This window comes from Aquarana catesbeiana, linkage group LG05, assembly GCF_042186555.1.
Source record: "Aquarana catesbeiana isolate 2022-GZ linkage group LG05, ASM4218655v1, whole genome shotgun sequence".
In the NCBI taxonomy this organism is placed as follows: Eukaryota; Metazoa; Chordata; class Amphibia; order Anura; family Ranidae; genus Aquarana; species Aquarana catesbeiana.
In genome coordinates this window covers 149,998,550-150,019,640 of record NC_133328.1, presented here as the reverse complement: position 1 = coordinate 150,019,640, position 21,091 = coordinate 149,998,550, and the positions used below count along the sequence as shown (strand labels likewise).

General features: G+C 49.9%; 1 protein-coding gene across 1 annotated transcript in view; it reads right to left on the bottom strand.

Annotated features, from left to right (window-relative positions):
- CMC1 (C-X9-C motif containing 1) overlaps positions 1-21,091 on the bottom strand; it is a 108,473-nt gene that overhangs the window by 71,496 nt on the left and 15,886 nt on the right. The window contains exon 2 of the mRNA XM_073630277.1: positions 9,075-9,167. Coding sequence (XP_073486378.1) covers positions 9,075-9,167 — 93 coding nt within the window. The remainder of the gene's footprint in view (positions 1-9,074; positions 9,168-21,091) is intronic.

Genomic DNA, 21,091 nt, shown 5'->3' with positions numbered 1-21,091 from the left:
CACTGGGGACGCAGGCTGGCTGGCTGGCTGCACTGGGGACGCAGGCTGGCTGGCTGGCTGCACTGGGGACGCAGGCTGGCTGGCTGGCTGCACTGGGGACGCAGGCTGGCTGGCTGGCTGCACTGGGGACGCAGGCTGGCTGGATAGCTGCACTGGGGACGCAGGCTGGCTGGATAGCTGCACTGGGGACGCAGGCTGGCTGGCTGGCTGGCTGCACTGGGGACGCAGGCAGGCTGGCTGCACTGGGGACGCAGGCAGGCTGGCTGCACTGGGGACGCAGGCAGGCTGGCTGCACTGGGGACGCAGGCAGGCTGGCTGCACTGGGGACGCAGGCAGGCTGGCTGCACTGGGGACGCAAGCAGGCTGGCTGCACTGGGGACGCAGGCTGGCTGGCTGCACTGGGGACGCAGGCTGGCTGGCTGCACTGGGGACGCAGGCTGGCTGGCTGCACTGGGGACGCAGGCTGGCTGGCTGCACTGGGGACGCAGGCTGGCTGGCTGCACTGGGGACGCAGGCTGGCTGGCTGCACTGGGGACGCAGGCTGGCTGGCTGCACTGGGGACGCAGGCTGGCTGGCTGGCTGGCTGCACTGGGGACGCAGGCAGGCTGGCTGGCTGCACTGGGGACGCAGGCAGGCTGGCTGCACTGGGGATGCAGGCAGGCTGGCTGCACTGGGGACGCAGGCAGGCTGGCTAGCTGCACTGGGGACGCAGGCAGGCTGGCTGGCTGCACTGGGGACGCAGGCAGGCTGGCTGGCTGCACTGGGGACGCAGGCAGGCTGGCTGGCTGCACTGGGGACGCAGGCAGGCTGGCTGGCTGCACTGGGGACGCAGGCAGGCTGGCTGGCTGCACTGGGGACGCAGGCAGGCTGGCTGGCTGCACTGGGGACGCAGGCAGGCTGGCTGGCTGGCTGCACTGGGGACGCAGGCTGGCTGGCTGCACTGGGGACGCAGGCTGGCTGGCTGCACTGGGGACGCAGGCTGGCTGGCTGCACTGGGGACGCAGGCTGGCTGGCTGCACTGGGGACGCAGGCTGGCTGGCTGGCTGCACTGGGGACGCAGGCTGGCTGGCTGGCTGCACTGGGGACGCAGGCTGGCTGGCTGCACTGGGGACGCAGGCTGGCTGGCTGCACTGGGGACGCAGGCTGGCTGGCTGCACTGGGGACGCAGGCTGGCTGGCTGCACTGGGGACGCAGGCTGGCTGGCTGCACTGGGGACGCAGGCTGGCTGGCTGGCTGCACTGGGGACGCAGGCTGGCTGGCTGGCTGCACTGGGGACGCAGGCTGGCTGGCTGGCTGCACTGGGGACGCAGGCTGGCTGGATAGCTGCACTGGGGACGCAGGCTGGCTGGATAGCTGCACTGGGGATGCAGGCTGGCTGGATAGCTGCACTGGGGACGCAGGCTGGCTGGCTGGCTGGCTGCACTGGGGACGCAGGCAGGCTGGCTGCACTGGGGACGCAGGCAGGCTGGCTGCACTGGGGACGCAGGCAGGCTGGCTGCACTGGGGACGCAGGCAGGCTGGCTGCACTGGGGACGCAGGCAGGCTGGCTGCACTGGGGACGCAGGCAGGCTGGCTGCACTGGGGACGCAGGCAGGCTGGCTGCACTGGGGACGCAGGCTGGCTGGCTGCACTGGGGACGCAGGCTGGCTGGCTGCACTGGGGACGCAGGCTGGCTGGCTGCACTGGGGACGCAGGCTGGCTGGCTGCACTGGGGACGCAGGCTGGCTGGCTGCACTGGGGACGCAGGCTGGCTGGCTGGCTGGCTGCACTGGGGACGCAGGCAGGCTGGCTGGCTGCACTGGGGACGCAGGCAGGCTGGCTGCACTGGGGACGCAGGCAGGCTGGCTGCACTGGGGACGCAGGCAGGCTGGCTGCACTGGGGACGCAGGCAGGCTGGCTGGCTGGCTGCACTGGGGACGCAGGCAGGCTAGCTGGCTGGCTGGCTGGCTGCACTGGGGACGCAGGCAGGCTGGCTGGCTGCACTGGGGACGCAGGCAGGCTGGCTGCACTGGGGACGCAGGCAGGCTGGCTGCACTGGGGACGCAGGCAGGCTGGCTGCACTGGGGACGCAGGCAGGCTGGCTGCACTGGGGACGCAGGCAGGCTGGCTGGCTGGCTGCACTGGGGACGCAGGCTGGCTGGCTGGCTGCACTGGGGACGCAGGCAGGCTGGCTGGCTGCACTGGGGACGCAGGCAGGCTGGCTGCACTGGGGACGCAGGCAGGCTGGCTGGCTGGCTGCACTGGGGACGCAGGCAGGCTGGCTGGCTGCACTGGGGACGCAGGCAGGCTGGCTGGCTGCACTGGGGACGCAGGCAGGCTGGCTGGCTGGCTGCACTGGGGACGCAGGCAGGCTGGCTGGCTGGCTGCACTGGGGACGCAGGCAGGCTGGCTGGCTGGCTGCACTGGGGACGCAGGCAGGCTGGCTGGCTGGCTGCACTGGGGACGCAGGCAGGCTGGCTGGCTGGCTGCACTGGGGACGCAGGCAGGCTGGCTGGCTGGCTGCACTGGGGACGCAGGCAGGCTGGCTGGCTGGCTGCACTGGGGACGCAGGCAGGCTGGCTGGCTGGCTGCACTGGGGACGCAGGCAGGCTGGCTGCACTGGGGACGCAGGCAGGCTGGCTGCACTGGGGACGCAGGCTGGCTGGCTGCACTGGGGACGCAGGCAGGCAGGCTGGCTGCACTGGGGACGCAGGTAGGCAGGCTGGCTGCACTGGGGACGCAGGCAGGCAGGCTGGCTGCACTGGGGACGCAGGCAGGCTGGCTGGCTGCACTGGGGACGCAGGCAGGCTGGCTGGCTGCACTGGGGCTGGCTGCACTGGGGACGCAGGCAGGCTGGCTGGCTGCACTGGGGACGCAGGCAGGCTGGCTGGCTGCACTGGGGACGCAGGCAGGCTGGCTGGCTGGCTGCACTGGGGACGCAGGCAGGCTGGCTGGCTGGCTGCACTGGGGACGCAGGCAGGCTGGCTGGCTGGCTGCACTGGGGACGCAGGCAGGCTGGCTGGCTGCACTGGGGACGCAGGCAGGCTGGCTGGCTGGCTGCACTGGGGACGCAGGCAGGCTGGCTGGCTGCACTGGGGACGCAGGCAGGCTAAGTGGCTGCACTGGGGACACAGGCAGGCTAAGTGGCTGCACTGGGGACACAGGCAGGCTAAGTGGATGCACTGGGGACACAGGCAGGCTAAGTGGCTGCACTGGGGACACAGGCAGGCTAAGTGGCTGCACTGGGGACACAGGCAGGCTAAGTGGCTGCACTGGGGACACAGGCAGGCTGGCTGGCTGCACTGGGGACACAGGCAGGCTGGCTGGCTGCACTGGGGACACAGGCAGGCTGGCTGGCTGCACGGGGGACACAGACAGGCTGGCTGGCTGGCTGGATGCACTGGGGACGCAGGCAGGCTGGCTGGCTGCACGGGGGACACAGACAGGCTGGCTGGCTGGCTGCACTGGGGACACAGGCAGGCTGGCTGGATGCACTGGGGACACAGGCAGGCTGGCTGGATGCACTGGGGACACAGGCAGGCTGGCTGGATGCACTGGGGACACAGGCTGGCTGGCTGGCTGGCTGCACTGGGGACACAGGCTGGCTGGCTGCACTGGGGACACAGGCTGGCTGGCTGGCTGGCTGCACTGGGGACACAGGCTGGCTGGCTGGCTGCACTGGGGACACAGGCTGGCTGGCTGGCTGCACTGGGGACACAGGCTGGCTGGCTGCACTGGGGACACAGGCTGGCTGGCTGCACTGGGGACACAGGCTGGCTGGCTGCACTGGGGACACAGGCTGACTGGCTGCACTGGGGACACAGGCTGGCTGGCTGGCTGCACTGGGGACACAGGCTGGCTGGCTGCACTGGGGACACAGGCTGGCTGGCTGGCTGCACTGGGGACACAGGCTGGCTGGCTGGCTGCACTGGGGACACAGGCTGGCTGGCTGGCTGCACTGGGGACACAGGCTGGCTGGCTGGCTGCACTGGGGACACAGGCTGGCTGGCTGGCTGCACTGGGGACACAGGCTGGCTGGCTGGCTGCACTGGGGACACAGGCTGGCTGGCTGGCTGCAATGGGGACACAGGCTGGCTGGCTGGCTGCACTGGGGACACAGGCTGGCTGGCTGCACTGGGGACACAGGCTGGCTGGCTGCACTGGGGACACAGGCTGGCTGGCTGCACTGGGGACACAGGCTGGCTGGCTGCACTGGGGACACAGGCTGGCTGGCTGCACTGGGGACACTGGCTGGCTGGCTGCACTGGGGACACTGGCTGGCTGGCTGCACTGGGGACACTGGCTGGCTGGCTGCACTGGGGACACAGGCTGGCTGGCTGCACTGGGGACACAGGCTGGCTGGCTGCACTGGGGACACAGGCTGGCTGGCTGCATCTGACGGGCGCTGGTGAGGCTGCTTTGATATCTTGTATCATGTCCCCAGACTCTGACCACCTCCTGTACCATGTCCCCAGTCTCTCACCATCTCCTGTACCATGTCCCCAGTCTCTGACCACCCCCTGTACCATGTCCCCAGTCTCTGACCACCTCCTGTACCATGTCCCCAGTCTCTAACCATCTCCTGTATAAAAATATTTTTAATAAATAAGCTTTGGTATCGGTCATTTTCGGTATCGGTTTTCGGCCTAGTGTATTTTTCATTTTCACATATTCATATTTGCCCACTCTTCTTTGCAAAAACACTCCAAATCTGTCAGATTGCGAGGCACTTGTGCACAGCCCTCTTCAGATCACCCCACAGATTTTCAATGGGATTCAGGCCTGGGCTCTGGCTGGGTCATTCCAAAAACTTTAATCTTCTTCTGGTGAAGCCATTCCTTTGTTGATTTGGATGTATGCTTTGGGTTGTTATCATGCTGAAAGATGAAGTTGCTCTCCATGTTCAGCTTTCGATATTGACTGGTATTTGGAACCGTTCATAATTCCCTCTACCTTGACTAAGGTCCCTGTTCCAGCTGAAGAAAAACAGCCCCAAAGCATGATGCTGCCACCACCATGCTTCACTGTGGGTATGGTGTTCTTTTGGTGATGTGCAGTGTTGTTTTTGCGCCAAAAAGTTCAACCTTGGTTTCCTCAGACCATAACACATTTTTCCACATGCAGTTGGGAGACTTCAGATGTGTTTTTGCTAAATTTAGCCGGGCTTGGATGTTTTTCTTTGTACAAAAAGGCTTCTGTCTTGCCATTCTACCCCATAGCACAGACATATGAAGAATACGGGAGATTGTTGTCACTTGTACTACACAGCCAGTACTTGCCAGATATTCCTGCAGCTCCTTTAATGTTGCTGTAGGCCTCTTGGCAGCCTCCTTAACCAACCAGTTTTCTCCTTGTCTTTTCATAAATTTTGGAGGGACGCCCTGTTCTTGGTAATGTCACTGTTGTGCCATATTGTCTCCACTTGATGATGACGACTGTTTTCACTGCATTCCATGGTATATCTAATGCCTTGGAAATTCTTTTGTACCCTTCTCCTGACTGATACCTTTAAACAATGAGATCCCTCTGATGCTTTGGAAGATCTCTGTAAACCATGGCTTTTGCTGTAGGATGCGACTAAGAAAATGTGAGGAAAGACCTACTAGAACAGCTAAACTTTATTTGGGGTTAATCAGAGGCACTTTAACCACTTCAGCCCCCGGAAGAATTTACCCCCTTCCTGACCAGGCCATTTTTCGCGATACAACACTTCGACGCTTCAACTGACAATTGCGCAGTCGTGCGACGTTGTACCCAAACAAAATTGATGTCCTTTTCTCCCCCACAAATAGAGCTTTCTTTTGGAGGTATCTGATCAAATCTGCGGTTTTTATTTTTTGCGCAACAAACAAAAAAAGAGCATCAATTTTGAAAAAAAAAAAAAAAAAACACAATATTTTGTACTTTTGGCTATAATAAATATCCCCAAAATTAAAAAAATATATATTTTTTTCACCAGTTTAGGCTGATACTGTATGTATTCTTCTACATATTTTTGTTAAAAAAGAAAAGAAAAAAAATCGCAATAAGCATATATTGATTGGATTGCGCAAAAGTTATAGTATCTACAATATAGGGGATAGATTTAGGCCATTTTTTTTTTTTTTGTTTTTTTTTTTTTACTAGTAATGGCGGTGATCAGCGATTTTTATGACTGCGACATTGCCGCGGACAGATCGGACACTTTTTTGGGACCAGTGACATTTATACAGTGATTAGAGCTAAAAATAGCCATTGATTACTGTATATATGTCATTGGCAGGGAAGGGGTTAACACTAGGGGGCGATCAAGGGGTTAACTGTGTTCCCTAGGTGTGTTCTAACTGTTGGGGGGATGGACACTACACATCACCAAAAGAACACCATACCCACAGTGAAGCATGGTGGTGGCAGCATCATGCTTTGGGGCTGTTTTTCTTCAGCTGGAACAGGGACCTTAGTCAAGGTAGAGGGAATTATGAACGGTTCCAAATACCAGTCAATATTGAAAGCTGAACATGGAGAGCAACTTCATCTTTCAGCATGATGACGACCCAAAGCATACATCCAAATCAACAAAGGAATGGCTTCACCAGAAGAAGATTAAAGTTTTTGGAATGGCTCAGCCAGAGCCCAGGCCTGAATCCCATTGAAAATCTGTGGGGTGATCTGAAGAGGGCTGTGCACAAGTGCCTCGCAATCTGACAGATTTGGAGTGTTTTTGCAAAGAAGAGTGGGCAAATATTAGGGGTGCACCAAATGGGTTTTTTGGTGCCGAAACCGGTTCTTGCTCTGTCACGAGCGATCGTGGGTGCCCCGGGTTATTGCGCCCATCGGGCACGCACATCGGCTACGGGGACACATGCCTGCTAAAGCGTCTTAAAGAGCCAATGTACACCTACGACGGCTCGCGCAGGGGAGCCAACCTGCCGCCGTATAACTAGGTCTGGAAGCTGTTAAATGATGGCAGGTGTGTACTGACTCCTATTTAACATGAGTTTGAATGTGATTACTTAATCCTGAATACAGCTACATCCCCAGTTGTAAGAGGGTGTGCACGCTTATGCAACCACGTTATTTTAGTTTTTATTTTTACTTCCCCTCCCCAAAAGATTTAAGTTTGTTCTTCAATTGAGTTGTACAGTTTCTAGGTCACATTAAAGGTGGAAAAAATTCTGAAATTATTTATCTTGGTCTCATTTTTTTACATCACAGAAACCTAACATTTTATATCCACTAAAAAAAACACACACACAGTATCTCACAAAAGTGAGTACACCCCTCACATTTTTGTAAATATTTTATTATATCTTTTCATGTGATAACACTGAAGAAATAACACAGTAGTGAATGTACAGTTTGTATAACAGTGTAAATTTTCTGTCCCCTCAAAATAACAACACACAGCCTTTAATGTCTAAACCGCTGACAACAAAAGTGAGTACACCCCTAGGTGAAAATGTCCAAATTGGGCCCAATTAGCTATTTTTCCTCCCTGATGCCATGTGACTCGTTAGTGTTACAATGTCTCAGGTGTGAATGGGGAGCAGGTGTGTTAAATTTGGTGTTATTGCTCTCACTCTCTCATACTGGTCACTGGAAGTTCAGCCTGGCACCTCATGGCAAATAACACTCTGAGGATCTGAAAAAAGAATTGTTGCTCTACATAAAGATGGCCTAGGCTACAAGAAGATTACCAAGACCCTGAAACTGGGCTGCAGCACGGTGGCCAAGACCATACAGCGGTTTAACAGGACAGGTTCCACTCAGAACAGACCTCACAACGGTCGACCAAAGGAGTTGAGTGCACGTGCTCAGCGTCATATGGGAAGTAGACATATGAGTGCTGCCAGCATTGCTGCAGAGGTTGAGGGGTGGGGGGTCAGCCTGTCAGTGCTCAGACCATACGCTGCACACTGCTTCAAACTAGTCTGCATGGCTGTCGTCCCAGAAGGAAGCCTCTTCTAAAGATGATGCACAAAAAAGCCCGCAAACAGTTTGCTGAAGACAAGCAGACTAAGGACATAGATTACTGGAACCATGTCCTGTGGTCTGATGAGACCAAGATAAACTTATTTGGTTCAGAGGGTGTCAAGCATGTGTGGCGGCAACCAGGTGAGGAGTACAAAGACAAGTGTGTCTTGCCTACAGTCAAGCATGGTGGTGGGAGTGTCATGGTCTGGGGCTGCACGAGTGCTGCCGGCACTGGGGAGCTACAGTTCATTGAGGGAACCATGAATACCAACATGTACTGTGACATACTGAAGCAGAGCATGATCCCCTCTCCCTTCAGAGACTGGGCCGCAGGGCAGTATTCCAACATAATAACGACCCCAAACACTCCTCCAAGAAGACCACTGCCTTGCTAAAGAAGCTGAAGGTAAAGGTGATGGACCGGCCAAGCATGTCTCCAGACTTAAACCCTATTGAGCATCTGCGAGGCATCCTCAAACAGAAGGTGGAGGAGCGCAAGGTCTCCAACATCCACCAGCTCTGTGATGTCGTCATGGAGGGGTGGAAGAGGATTCCAGTGGCAACCTGTGAAGCTCTGGTGAACTCCATGCCCAAGAGGGTTAAGGCAGTGCTGGAAAATAATGGTGGCCACAGAAAATATTGATACCTTAGGCCCAATTTGAATATTTTTACTTAGGGGTGTACTCACTTTTTGTAGCCAGCAGTTTAGACATTAATGGCTGTGTGTTGAGATATTTTGAGGGGACAGAAAATTTACACTGTTATGCAAGCTGTACACTCACTACTTTACATTGTAGCAAAGTGTCATTTCTTCAGTGTTGTCACATGAAAAGATTTAATCAAATATTTACAAAAATGTGAGGGGTGTACTTACTTTTTGTGAGATACTATACATACATCTCAGAAAAAAGTGACATTTTAGTATTCTATAAAGAATAGGATTCACCAAGTCAGCTACCTTCCACCGTGACTTTCCTAGTTTAGCTTTACTTTGTTACCCATATCACCTGTCCCTGCAATAGACCAGGAGCAGTATGACACTCATACTGGGACATGCATTTCAGGAAGCTGCAGCATAGACTGTTGTTTTTCACTAGTTTAACTGCAACATAGTCCGATTGCATTGTCTTTTCCAGCATTACCTTCTACTTGTTCAGCACATCGCACTTTAGATTTCTCTCTCATCAGCTTTGGAATAAGAACATCTGCTTCTACATGCCGCAGATCTGGTTCCTCTGCAATGAGATAAAAGCATTTATAGAGGCAACAATGTATTTGTACATGCAAGTCAAAGCTTAACATTTTTCATTACTCTTCTGTTGCGTACGAATAAATTTTCACCTTCTTTACTGACTGAATTTGTTAGGCTTTACTGTGCTTTAAGACTCTACTTAGGAAATGTGCTAGCAAAGAATAATGATATACTGCTCACATCATACATACCTAGTGGCTAAATAACTCTCAAACAACAGGATTCACCACTAAAGAACAATGGATCCTGAATATCAATCAGTCATAAAATATGGCTGCAGTTAAACTGGCTTTTTTTGTTTAAAAGAAGTGTTTTAAATATACTCCAAGTAAAATTTCCATAAACATTCAGTGGAAATATGGTGATTGGATATTATGCAGAGCCTGATTAATAACAATTGAAGTATTGAACAGGGTTTTTCATGTAACTGTTCTACACTGTTAAGTTTGACATCAAATTTTAATTTTGTTTTAGTCATAGTCTTTTGACTAAAAAGTCTGTTTAGTTTTAGTTGTATTTTAGTCATCTAAATTGTTTACGTTTTAGTCAGAGTTTAGTCGATTAAAATCTTTAATACGTTTTAGTCGACTGAAATCTCCAGTACCCACATGAACTTCTACTTTCCTTGGAGCTCCGCCTGTCTGCTAAAGCCCCAGCCCCCTGAATCTATCGGCAAGCTGTATTGGCTGAGAGACGCAGGCTCCCTCTGTCTGCCTGCTGCCTGGGAGTTCTGAAACAATGCCCTGCAAACCACAGAACTCCTCCGTCAGATTTGTGTCTGTCTGGATGGGACATGGTGAGTGTTTTCCCAGACTGTCCAGGTCTTTGCCCTGTGCATTCCCTCACTGCCATTTACTTCCCCATCCCCACTTGCAGGTCACCTCCCCATCCCCAAAGTATAATGTAAAGTAGTGCTCATAGGAGGAGTTTTCATTCCCCCCCGGTTGTCCTAGGAGGCTGTAGGACCCTTGAACTTCTGTCTGGGCAGTGCTTATTGGCCCTGTGCTGATCACATGCACTCTACCAAGAAAAAAAAACTCTCTAGTAATACACACCAAACTGAGCATGTGCAGCTTGCCCCCAAGGCTCTGTTCTATCAGGAGATGAATTGGGGACAGTGGAAGAATGGGAGGATCAAAGACGAATGGATCAAACAGCCTTTTTGCACAATACAGAGGATTAATTCCTTAGGTTCCACAGTGAGTATAACACAATCATGCTTTACTGCATATACAAATGGATTTTACTGTTGTGGGTTTAGTAACACTTTAAAGCATGTTAAACCTGCATAGTGCATGTGCGGTGTCATTTGTCCCTTTCTATTCTGTAAAATACTTGGTTGATCCTGCCTGTTCCTGTGTCCCCTTAACTGTGTTGACCACAGTAATCATGGCTGATCCATGATATCGTGGTCCGTTGAAGTGCCTCTGTCATCCCACTGCTCTCCCTCTGTCACTTCCTAGTGTGTGAGCTGATCTCCAAACCCGACCCTCCCCTCCTGCCGCTATTCCGCGTGGCAGTAAATTTAGTGATCACAATTACTAGCAGCCCCTCTGCTATAAAAACATATACTACACAATGTATTTGTTTTTTTTTTAAATCTGAAGCTAAATTGTTTTATTTCACATCACTGATGCGTGGTCATGTGACCGCCCGGCTGACATCAGAGGGGAATCTCAGCCCCTCCCACTGTAGTCCTTAGATCGGGGAAGGAGAGGGGTGGGTGGTCACGGGACAGCACATCAGCAATGTGAAAAAGGGTATTTAGCTGCAGAATAAAAAAAAAAAAAAACACACTGTGTAGTATAGCTTGTTATAACACAGAGGCTGGCATTAATTGGAATCACTGAATTTACAACCACTTTAATACTTTAACTAATAACATGTTATTAGATTTTTACTCCAGGAGTACATAATGAGTTTGGAAATTCTAGAGAAATACCTAAATAATGCATTACAATTCAACTAAACCCATTCGATTTTAGTTGACTAAAATGTACTGGAATTGATTTTGGTCAGTTTTCATCAACTGACTTAATTCTAATTTTATATATTTTTGTTTAGTTTTCGTCACTGAAAACAGGCAGATGGCGAAAACTATGACAAAAATGTTTTTGTTGACATTAAATCTGCTGTTCTATAAAAAATGAAATTAATAAAAAGTGAAATAGTATACCATTACTATATTTTATATTTAAAGTTGATTTAAAGCAAGATTAAAAAAACCACAATCATGCACACAGAATGACAGCATAATCATTTTTTTAATTTCACATGATGAATGTGCATCATTATTTACCAGTATGGGTCATTTCATGACTTCTCCACAGCAACTATTACTGAGAGATTGCTCATGCAACCTGAATTGGATAGGAAGCACAGCAAAAAGTTTAAAAGCAATAGTCTCAGTGTGGTGTCCGTTTATGAAGCAGTGAAATCTATTCACTGCTTCGTTCTCCGGCATTCACAGTGAAGATCTTTCTCCTCTGTGTGCCTGTTTATGAAGCTTTGTAGATCGCTTCACCTTTGGAGGAGTGAAGAGATCTACAAATGCTTCAAACAGTGGAGAACGGCCCCTGATGCTGGAATCTCGTGAGACTTTACGAGATTACAGCACCAGAAATACAGAGATGTCAGTTTATTAAGCGGTGATAAATTATCACCGCTCAATACACGGACGATTAATGTTAATAAAATAATGAGTCCCCCTACATTATATACATATGTATACACACACACACACATTATATATACATGTATATACACACACATTATATATATATATACATATACACATTAAAAATCTTCCTCCTTCCCCCTCAGATCCCCCCAGATTTCCTCTTCACTCCCCGATTCACCACCTCTGAGCTGGTGAACCTGGGAGTGTGAATTCTGACTCAGATCGCCAGTGAAGCGGTGAGATCACCGCTTCATAAACTGGCCCTTACTGTCATTCAATGAGGATTCTCTGTGTGTAGAGATAATCGGCGGGAGAACAAGTTCAAACATGTTCTCCCCCGATTATCACTGTTTCATAAACTGTTTATGGACTGTGATCAGCGGTGATCCTCGGGATCACCGCTGATCACTGCTTCATAAACAGACACCTGTATTGTAAAATGTCCCTAACTACATTATCCATAGTGAGAATACAGGCCTATTGTGGAGGAGTTATAGAAGTTGTACCCCATATTGTTAAAGCCGAGTTCCGCCGAAAAAAAATAAAAATAAAAGTCAGCAGCTACAAATACTGCAGCTGCTGACTTTTAAAATAAGGACACTTACCTGTCCAGGGCTCCCGCGATGTCCTCACCCGAAGCCGACCCGTCCCTCAGCTCCGGGGGAACATGCCGGTATCTTCGGTAAGGGAATCAGGAAGTAAAGCCTTGTGGCTTCACAGCCTGGTTCTCTACTGCACATGTGCGAGTCGCGATGCATGTTCTGACTGGTCCCTGCTGTCCTCTGGGACCTGTGTGTCTCCCAGAAGACAGTGGAGGGAATGGAGGAGGGGCCCGACATGGCGTAGAACGCCTCAGAATCGCCAGAAGTGGGAGAAAATATCTGTATTAGATGGGTATCTGCTCCCCCTTCCCCCCTAAAAGGTGCCAAATGGAGGGGGGGGACCGGGAGTTCCATTTTTGGGTGGACCTCCACTTTAACCACTTGCCGCCCGCCATATAGCAGAATGACGGCGGCAAAGTAGTTTCAATATCCTGTAATGGTGAAACATCAGCCAAATGGCGTGTGATAAACAAAGTCAATGTAAATTATATATGTGAAGGATGTAATGTCCCACTGTACAAAAATGTGGATGTGCTCCAGAGGGCGATGGTATTCAAGTAGTTGGCAGAAGTTTGACTTCACAAAGAGGGGACACATCAACCGGATGAGGCAATCATGGAAAAGATGGTGTGTAAAAAACTCTTACCAGATCCCGTGGATTCCCGTGTCAGCGACAGGGAATCGCATGAGCAGTCTGCCACCAAGGGCGTGGAATGGGACGTCCTGTCGCTCAAATCCTCTAAGCTGGACTCTGCATGGATCTCCGGAGGCAACCGGGTAGGTCCTCACAGCAGGCAACCAAGATGCAGATCAGATAGGCAAAGACATCACTTGTGGAGCTGAAGCAAACACTTAACCTCATTCGGAAAGTATGTGGAAAGAAAAAATATGCCTCCACATAGTGCAGATAAAAAAGGGGTTTTTTATTTTTAAAAACGTGATCACAATGAAATAAAAGAAGTGGGCAACATGGAGAATGGCAAATGAGCCCGACGCGTTTCGACCTAGGGGTCTTCAACAGGGGCATAGGCCATCCACTACAGGTTGCCTATATTTATAAATAAAATATCTAAAAAGGACAAATTACAATGAATGCAAATCAAGCCTTTTCATTGGGTGAATGTAGTCACATGGTTACACTTAGAAAAGCAAAACAGGGAAGTCATTGCCCAATTGCATTGGACCTGTGCAATCATCTGATACTGCCCTGCATGGCTGATGCAAATTGGAACTAATCACTGAAAGCCCCAGAAATGACCAAAAAATCTAACAGCAAATAATGAATTAACTGCACAGTGAGACTTCCTGCTCAGGAAACCCCACTGCTGACAGTAGGAAGTGGCCTCCGACAACGACGGTGTCAGAGGCCAATCCAGACTTATAGGTTGTATGACAGATGGATCCGGCGGCCAATCAGCTAGCCGGCTAAGAATCCCGCCCTGACAAGCCGCCGATCCACGTATCAAGCGAGGGGGGGATGACGTCACGCCTGGAGGTGCGCCCAACGTCCCTCACCCACGTGGACCAGGCGACCAATCAGAAGGCCGGCTGGAAGCCGTGCTCCGACGGCCGCACGATCCACATGTCAAACAGAGGGAAGTGACGTTGCGCCAGGCAGCGCGCCAAACATCCAACCCTCGTCACCTGACCTGCAATGGGAGCCTCGCAGGACCAAAATGAATAGGATCCCGCAAAATGCGGAATACATCTCCTATGTTTAAGCTGCACATATGAACTCAGAGTATACACAACCGTCACATGACAAAAAATATCACAATAGAAGAGGTGGCAAAAAAACACTAAATGGCACAAGAAAAGCACCTCGATCGTAGTAGTCTGATAGAAAAAAAAATTTTAAAAATTGAATGTAGAAATGAAGGTTGACACTAGGTATATATATAAAAAATATTGAGGAAAATAAATAATAAGTGCCTGAATGGACTCTTAAGACTGGATATATGGAATCTAGGACTATTGTGAAAAATGGTATAAATTATGTGAAAAACTCTCCATAATAACCGACCCTAGAGTGGGGACGGATAATTAGGAAGAAAAACAGGGGGAGAAGCAAATAAAAAGTAAATAATAAAATAAATGAGAAAATATTCAAGATTGATTGATAAAAGAGTTGAGGTCCCACTCCACGTTCAACCCGAACGGGAAGTAGGACCTCAACTCATATATCCAGTAAGTCTCGAGGCGCGAAACTCCCCGAAGACGTGACTCTCCCCTCCAATGAGGGACAAACTTATCAATCACTTGAAATAAGGTCCCAGTAGGGTCTCTATTGTGGCACTCTAAATAGTGACGGGGTACTGTACGTTTGCTTTTGCCCTTCTTAATCCCAGTCACATGCTCATTAACTCGGATGGAGAAAGTCCTAATGGTACAGCCAACATACTGTTTAAGGCAGGGACAGGTCACTAAATATACAATATATTGTGAAGAGCAAGTAGTAAAATGCTTCATATGATATATATGAGAGGTGACGGTGGATTTAAAGGTGGTACTTTTACGTCTTCCTCCGATATTATGGAAACACACTTTACTTTTGCGGCAAGGGTAATAACCCTTGCATTCCTGAAAAAAGGAAACTTTCTTAGGGGGATCTATTATATTCGGAGCAATTTGTCCCTGGATGGACCGTGCACCTCTAAAAACGACAGCCGATTTTTCCGGTAAAACGGAACCTAGAAGCCTGTCGTTTAGGAGCACTCTCCAATGTTTCTTTAGAATGGCCCTAATCTGTTTAGACTGGGTGGAGTAAGTGGTGAAAAAAGACCATTTAAATTTAGGCTCTGAGGTGATTTTAGGGAGTTCTATTAAAGTAGAGCTTCTTTCTGTGGATAATGCCCTATTCATTTCCCCATCAAGGAGGTCGGGATCATAGCCCTTTTCAAGGAACCTGTCTCTAAGGACCTGTGATTGTAATAAAAAGTCAGAGGTTCTAGTACAGTTGCGCCGCAGTCTTAAAAATTGGCTCCGGGGCATTGACTTGAGCCACTGATCCCGATGGCAACTGTTGACCGGAATGAATCCATTCAGGTCGGTCGCTTTAAAATAAGTGCACATCGTTACAGCTGACGTGGCGGCAACATAAACGTGCATACCACATGGTTTGGGTTTTGACGCGGTTGAGAACCATCTATCCAGAAATAATAAACTTCCTTTTTTACAACGCAACTTCATTATGCAGTTGCTAAAATTCGCCAGCAGGCACAATTATTTCTGGTTTCAAAACCATTTTTTTCTACAGAAGAGGGGCGTGGCTATGGGGGCTAAATTTGCATTTTTTTTTTTTTTTCATAGCCCAGTGGGAAGAGGATGTCGTCTATGCGGCACAGAGACCTGAGTTGATACATAGACGACATCCTCTTCCTATGGGATGGTGATCGGGTATCGTTGGATAACTTTATGGGCACACACCAATGACAGGGGGATATCTTTGAGCTACGAGGCCAGCTCTACTATGGTACACTTTTTAAATTTGGAAATTTTTGTAGTAGAACAGCACTTAGAGTTCCGCACTTAATTTAAAGCGACTGACCGGCATGGATTCATTCCAGTCGACAGTTGCCATCGGGATCAGTGGCTCAAGTCAGTGCCCCGGAGCCAATTTTTAAGACTGCGGTGCAACTGTACTAGAACCTCTGACTTTTTATTACAATCACAGGTCCTTAGAGACAGGTTCCTTGAAAAGGGCTATGATCCCGACCTCCTTGATGGGGAAATTAATAGGGCATTATCCACAGAAAGCTCTACTTTAATAGAAAGCCTAAATTTAAATGGTCTTTTTTCATCACTTACTCCACCCAGTCTAAACAGATTAGGGCCATTCTAAAGAAACATTGGAGAGTGCTCCTAAACGACAGGCTTCTAGGTTCCGTTTTACCGGAACAAGCGGCTGTCGTTTTTAGAGGTGCACGGTCCATCCAGGGACAAATTGCTCCGAATATAATAGATCCTCCTAACAAAGTTTCCTTTTTTCAGGAATGCAAGGGTTATTACCCTTGCCGCAAATGTAAAGTGTGTTTCCATAATATCGGAGGAAGACGTAAAAGTACCACCTTTAAATCCACCGTCACCTCTCATATATATCATATGAAGCATTTTACTACTTGCTCTTCACAATATATCGTATATTTAGTGACCTGTCCCTGCCTTAAACAGTATGTTGGCCGTACCATTAGGACTTTCTCCATCCGAGTTAATGAGCATGTGGCTGGGATTAAGAAGGGCAAAAGCAAACATACAGTACCCTGTTACTATTTAGAGTGCCACAATAGAGACCCTACTGGGACCTTATTTCAAGTGATTGATAAGTTTGTCCCTCATTGGAGGGGAGAGTCACGTCTTCGGGGCGTTTCGCGCCTCGAGACTTACTGGATATATGAGTTGAGGTCCTACTTCCCATTCGGGTTGAACGTGGAGTGGGACCTCAACTCTTTTATCAATCAATCTTGAATATTTTCTCATTTATTTTATAATTTACTTTTTATTTGCTTCATCCCCTGTTTTTCTTCCTAATTATCCGTCCCCACTCTAGGGTCGGTTATTATGGAGAGTTTTTCACATAATTTATACCATTTTTCACAATAGTCCTAGATTTCATATATCCAGTCTTAAGAATCCATTCAGGCACTTATTTATTTTCCTCAATATTTTTTATATATATACACCTAGTGTCAACCTTCATTTCTACATTCAATTTTTTTTTTTTTCTATCAGACTACTACGATCGAGGTCCTTTTCTTGCCATCTCTTCTATTGTGATATTTTTTGTCATTTGACCGTTGTGTATACTCTGAGTTAATATGTGCAGCTTAAACATAGGAGGTGTGTCACGGAACGTCCCACACTCCGCTTGAGTGCTTCCGTCATATACCACTTCCTCCCAGTCTGTATACAGATATCCCAACCTCTCTGAGCACAAAACAAGGCGACACTTGCTTGTTGCTAACATGAACTCACTTTATTCAGAACCAGAATACAGTCTTATATACAGGAGAAAATATTACTCTAACAATACAAACGTAACCTAATTAACCTAATTAACATGAGCTAATTAACTAATCCTTTATACAGCCTAGGTGATTGAGACATGACCTTTTGCCCAGACTGAGTTAATTATCACAGGACACCTTCTCACAATAGCAGCAGCTCCAATAGGAGTCGTCCCGTCTCCTACATTGTAGAGAGGACAATGTGATCAGCTCATTCAATTAACATAAACACAGGTAGTTGGAGTTGATGACACCAGCATCTCCTCATAGGATGTGTCCCAACAGTATAATTCAGTCTGATCATTCAAATATGGCATATAAAGGGTTCCCAGAGTCTGTGTGTTTTGGGGGGACATGGAGCTGAATCCAAAGTAACACCAACCCCAGGGTCCCCAGGCATACAGCTCACAGAGAGCACCATTCCCCCAAATGCTAGGGCCCATAATCAAAAGGCAACAGGCTTGCATTCAGTCCTCTCCAACAGCCTCTGTCCCGGCTAGGTCTGTCACATTTCTGCCCTTTCGGCAGGAGACTAACACAGGAGGAGACTCCAGATGGGTTGACTCCGAAGTTAGTCAGAAGTTCCAGTCCTCTACTGCCTGTACCCACACAGTACCCCAAATAAATTATTCCAAACAGAGTATTACTCACCCAGCCAACCTCTGCCTCTCTCAGAGAACATATCTGCCGCTGGGGAGAGGCCTGGACTGGCCCTTCTCCCTGGAGTCCTTTCTGCCACTGGAGAGAAGACAGGGGGACTGAGCTCACTCCATCCTGCTGTTGGGGATCTGGGCCGACTGCCCAGCATCCCTGAGGTATACAGGTGGGAACTGAAGCCCCATCCACCGACACCAGATCAAGCTGCAGTTGTGAGGTAATGACTGCATTCTCTCCTTGGATCCTGATCTGCAGATCGCGATAGATTGCCACCTCCTCAACTTGGGCCTCCACAATTGCTGCAGGTGTGGGGCAGAGGTCTTGGACCCTCTGTCCGGTTGCCAGCACTTCTGCTGGGGATTTGCTAGGTGGTTCCTCCTCTACAGAAACGTCTATCAAATCCTCAGTCTCTGGAATTGCTAAAAGTGTGGGACAAAGGTCTTGGACCCTCTGTTCAGTTACCAGATCTTCAGCTGGAGAAGTTTGTTGTAACTCCATAGATGCTGCTGGCAGAAAATCACATGTCCCTGTCAGTGTTGTGGGAGAAAGGCCGACTACCTCTTCTCTCAAGAAGGCCGAAGCCACTGTTGGTGCTGGGCAGAGCACAGTGAACTTTGGCCCTGATAGCAGCTCTTCTGCTGGAGGCTCATCAGGTTGTTCTTCCTCAGCAGAAAAGTCTATCAAATCCCATGTCTCTGCAACTGATGTCTGGGGATAGAGGTTCACCATCTCCTGTCCGTGGAACTCAGAAGATGCCATCAGTGCTGAGCAGAGTGCAATGAAGTTTGGCCCTAATCCCAACTCTTCTGCTGGGGGCTCACCCGATGGTTCTTCCTCAGCAGAAAAGTCTATCAAATCCCCTGTCTCTGCAACTGGTGTCTGGGGATGGAGGTTCACCATCTCCTGTCCATGGAATCCAGAAGATGCTATCAGTGCTGGGCAGAGGTTAGCAGAGCTCTGCCCTGTTGTCAGCACTTCACGTTTGGGGATGGCAATCTCCAGATTTTCCACTGCAGATTCTCTGGCATGCTGCTGGACAGGCACATTCCTCCATCCAAGATCATCCCATGCAGAAACAGGATCATCAAGGTCAGTCAGCACTTGCTGCATCCGCCATAAGACCTCCGCCTCCATAGCTGCGGGGGCAGGTTGGCAAAGCACACTATTGCTCTGCCACATTGCCGACTCTTCAGCCAGGATTTCAGGGTTGTCAGCTGGTATTTCCTGATAGTCCCAGGCAAAGGGAGCCCAGCCCTGGCACTGAGCAATGTCTAGCAGCCGTCTGTAGGCGATCTCTAGCTCCCATTCCTGAATGGCCAGAAACTCCAAATCTTCCTGTGCCCAGTGCACTTCCGAAATGTTCAGTAGCCCTTCTCTGAAATCCATGATTTCGTCCACCCGCCACTCCAAATCACTCCCAAAGTTAGAGACCCCTGTCAGCTTCACATACAACAGTCCCAAGCCGCCGTAGCTTAAGCCTTCCGTTGGGCTGTCATCCGCTATCCAGGGACATGCTTGGGATACATGCCACCGGAGGGCTCTGTAGCTCTCATCCAGCTTTATCTCTGCCCAGACCAGCCTGCTTAATTCAGCCGTCTGCTTCTTGTGTGGTTTTTCTCCCAAAAACCGCACCCGCAGTCCGTACTGCGACCAGTACCTTTCCTCGATGGAGGGGAGAACTTTTCCCTGGTGTCGCTGCTCACGGGCTAGCGCTTCCTTCCAGAGTTTGCAGCGAATAGAATCACACCATCCCAGCAGGACCTGCTCTGATACTGGTCCTCTGTGCTGTATCTGCATCTCTCGCAACCTCCTTCTGAATTCCTCATCCATGGTGGCTGGTATCTGTACCTCTCCTCTCCTGCTATCTGGACCTTGGATCCAGATGGAAGTTTGGATGTCCCAGACTGCAGGAAGCTTTCCCGCTGCTTGCCACCAATGTCACGGAACGGCCAACACTCCGCTTGAGTGCTTCCGTCATATACCACTTCCTCCCAGTCTGTATACAGATATCCCAACCTCTCTGAGCACAAAACAAGGCGACACTTGCTTGTTGCTAACATGAACTCACTTTATTCAGAACCAGAATACAGTCTTATATACAGGAGAAAATATTACTCTAACAATACAAACGTAACCTAATTAACATGAGCTAATTAACTAATCCTTTATACAGCCTAGGTGATTGAGACATGACCTTTTGCCCAGACTGAGTTAATTATCACAGGACACCTTCTCACAATAATAGCAGCAGCTCCAATAGGAGTCGTCCCGTCTCCTACATTGTATAGAGGACAATGTGATCAGCTCATACAATTAACATAAACACAGGTAGTTGGAGTTGATGACACCAGCATCTCCTCATAGGATGTGTCCCAACAGTATAATTCAGTCTTATCATTCAAATATGGCATATAAAGGGTTCCCAGAGTCTGTGTGTTTTGGGGGGACATGGAGCTGAATCCAAAGTAACACCAACCCCAGGCATACAGCTCACAGAGAGCACCATTCCCCCAAATGCTAGGGCCCATAATCAAAAGGCAACAGGCTTGCATTCAGTCCTCTCCAACAGCCTCTGTCCCGGCTAGGTCTGCCACAAGATGTATTCCGCATTTTGCGGGATCCTATTCCTTTTGGTCCTGCGAGGCTCCCATTGCAGGTCAGGTGACGAGGGTTGGACGTTTGGGGCGCTGCCTGGCGCGTTGTCACTTCCCTCTGTTTGACACGTGGATCGTGCGGCCAGAGCACGGCTTCCAGCCGGCCTTCTGATTGGTCGTCTGGTCCACGTGGGTGAGGGACGTTGGGCGCACCTCCAGGCGTGACGTCATCCCCCCTCGCTTGACGCGTGGATCGGCGGCTTGTCAGGGCGGGATTCTTAGCCGGCTAGCTGATTGGCCGCCGGACCCATCTGTCATACAACCTCTAAGTCTGGATTGGCCTCTGACACCGTCGTTGTTGGAGGCCACTT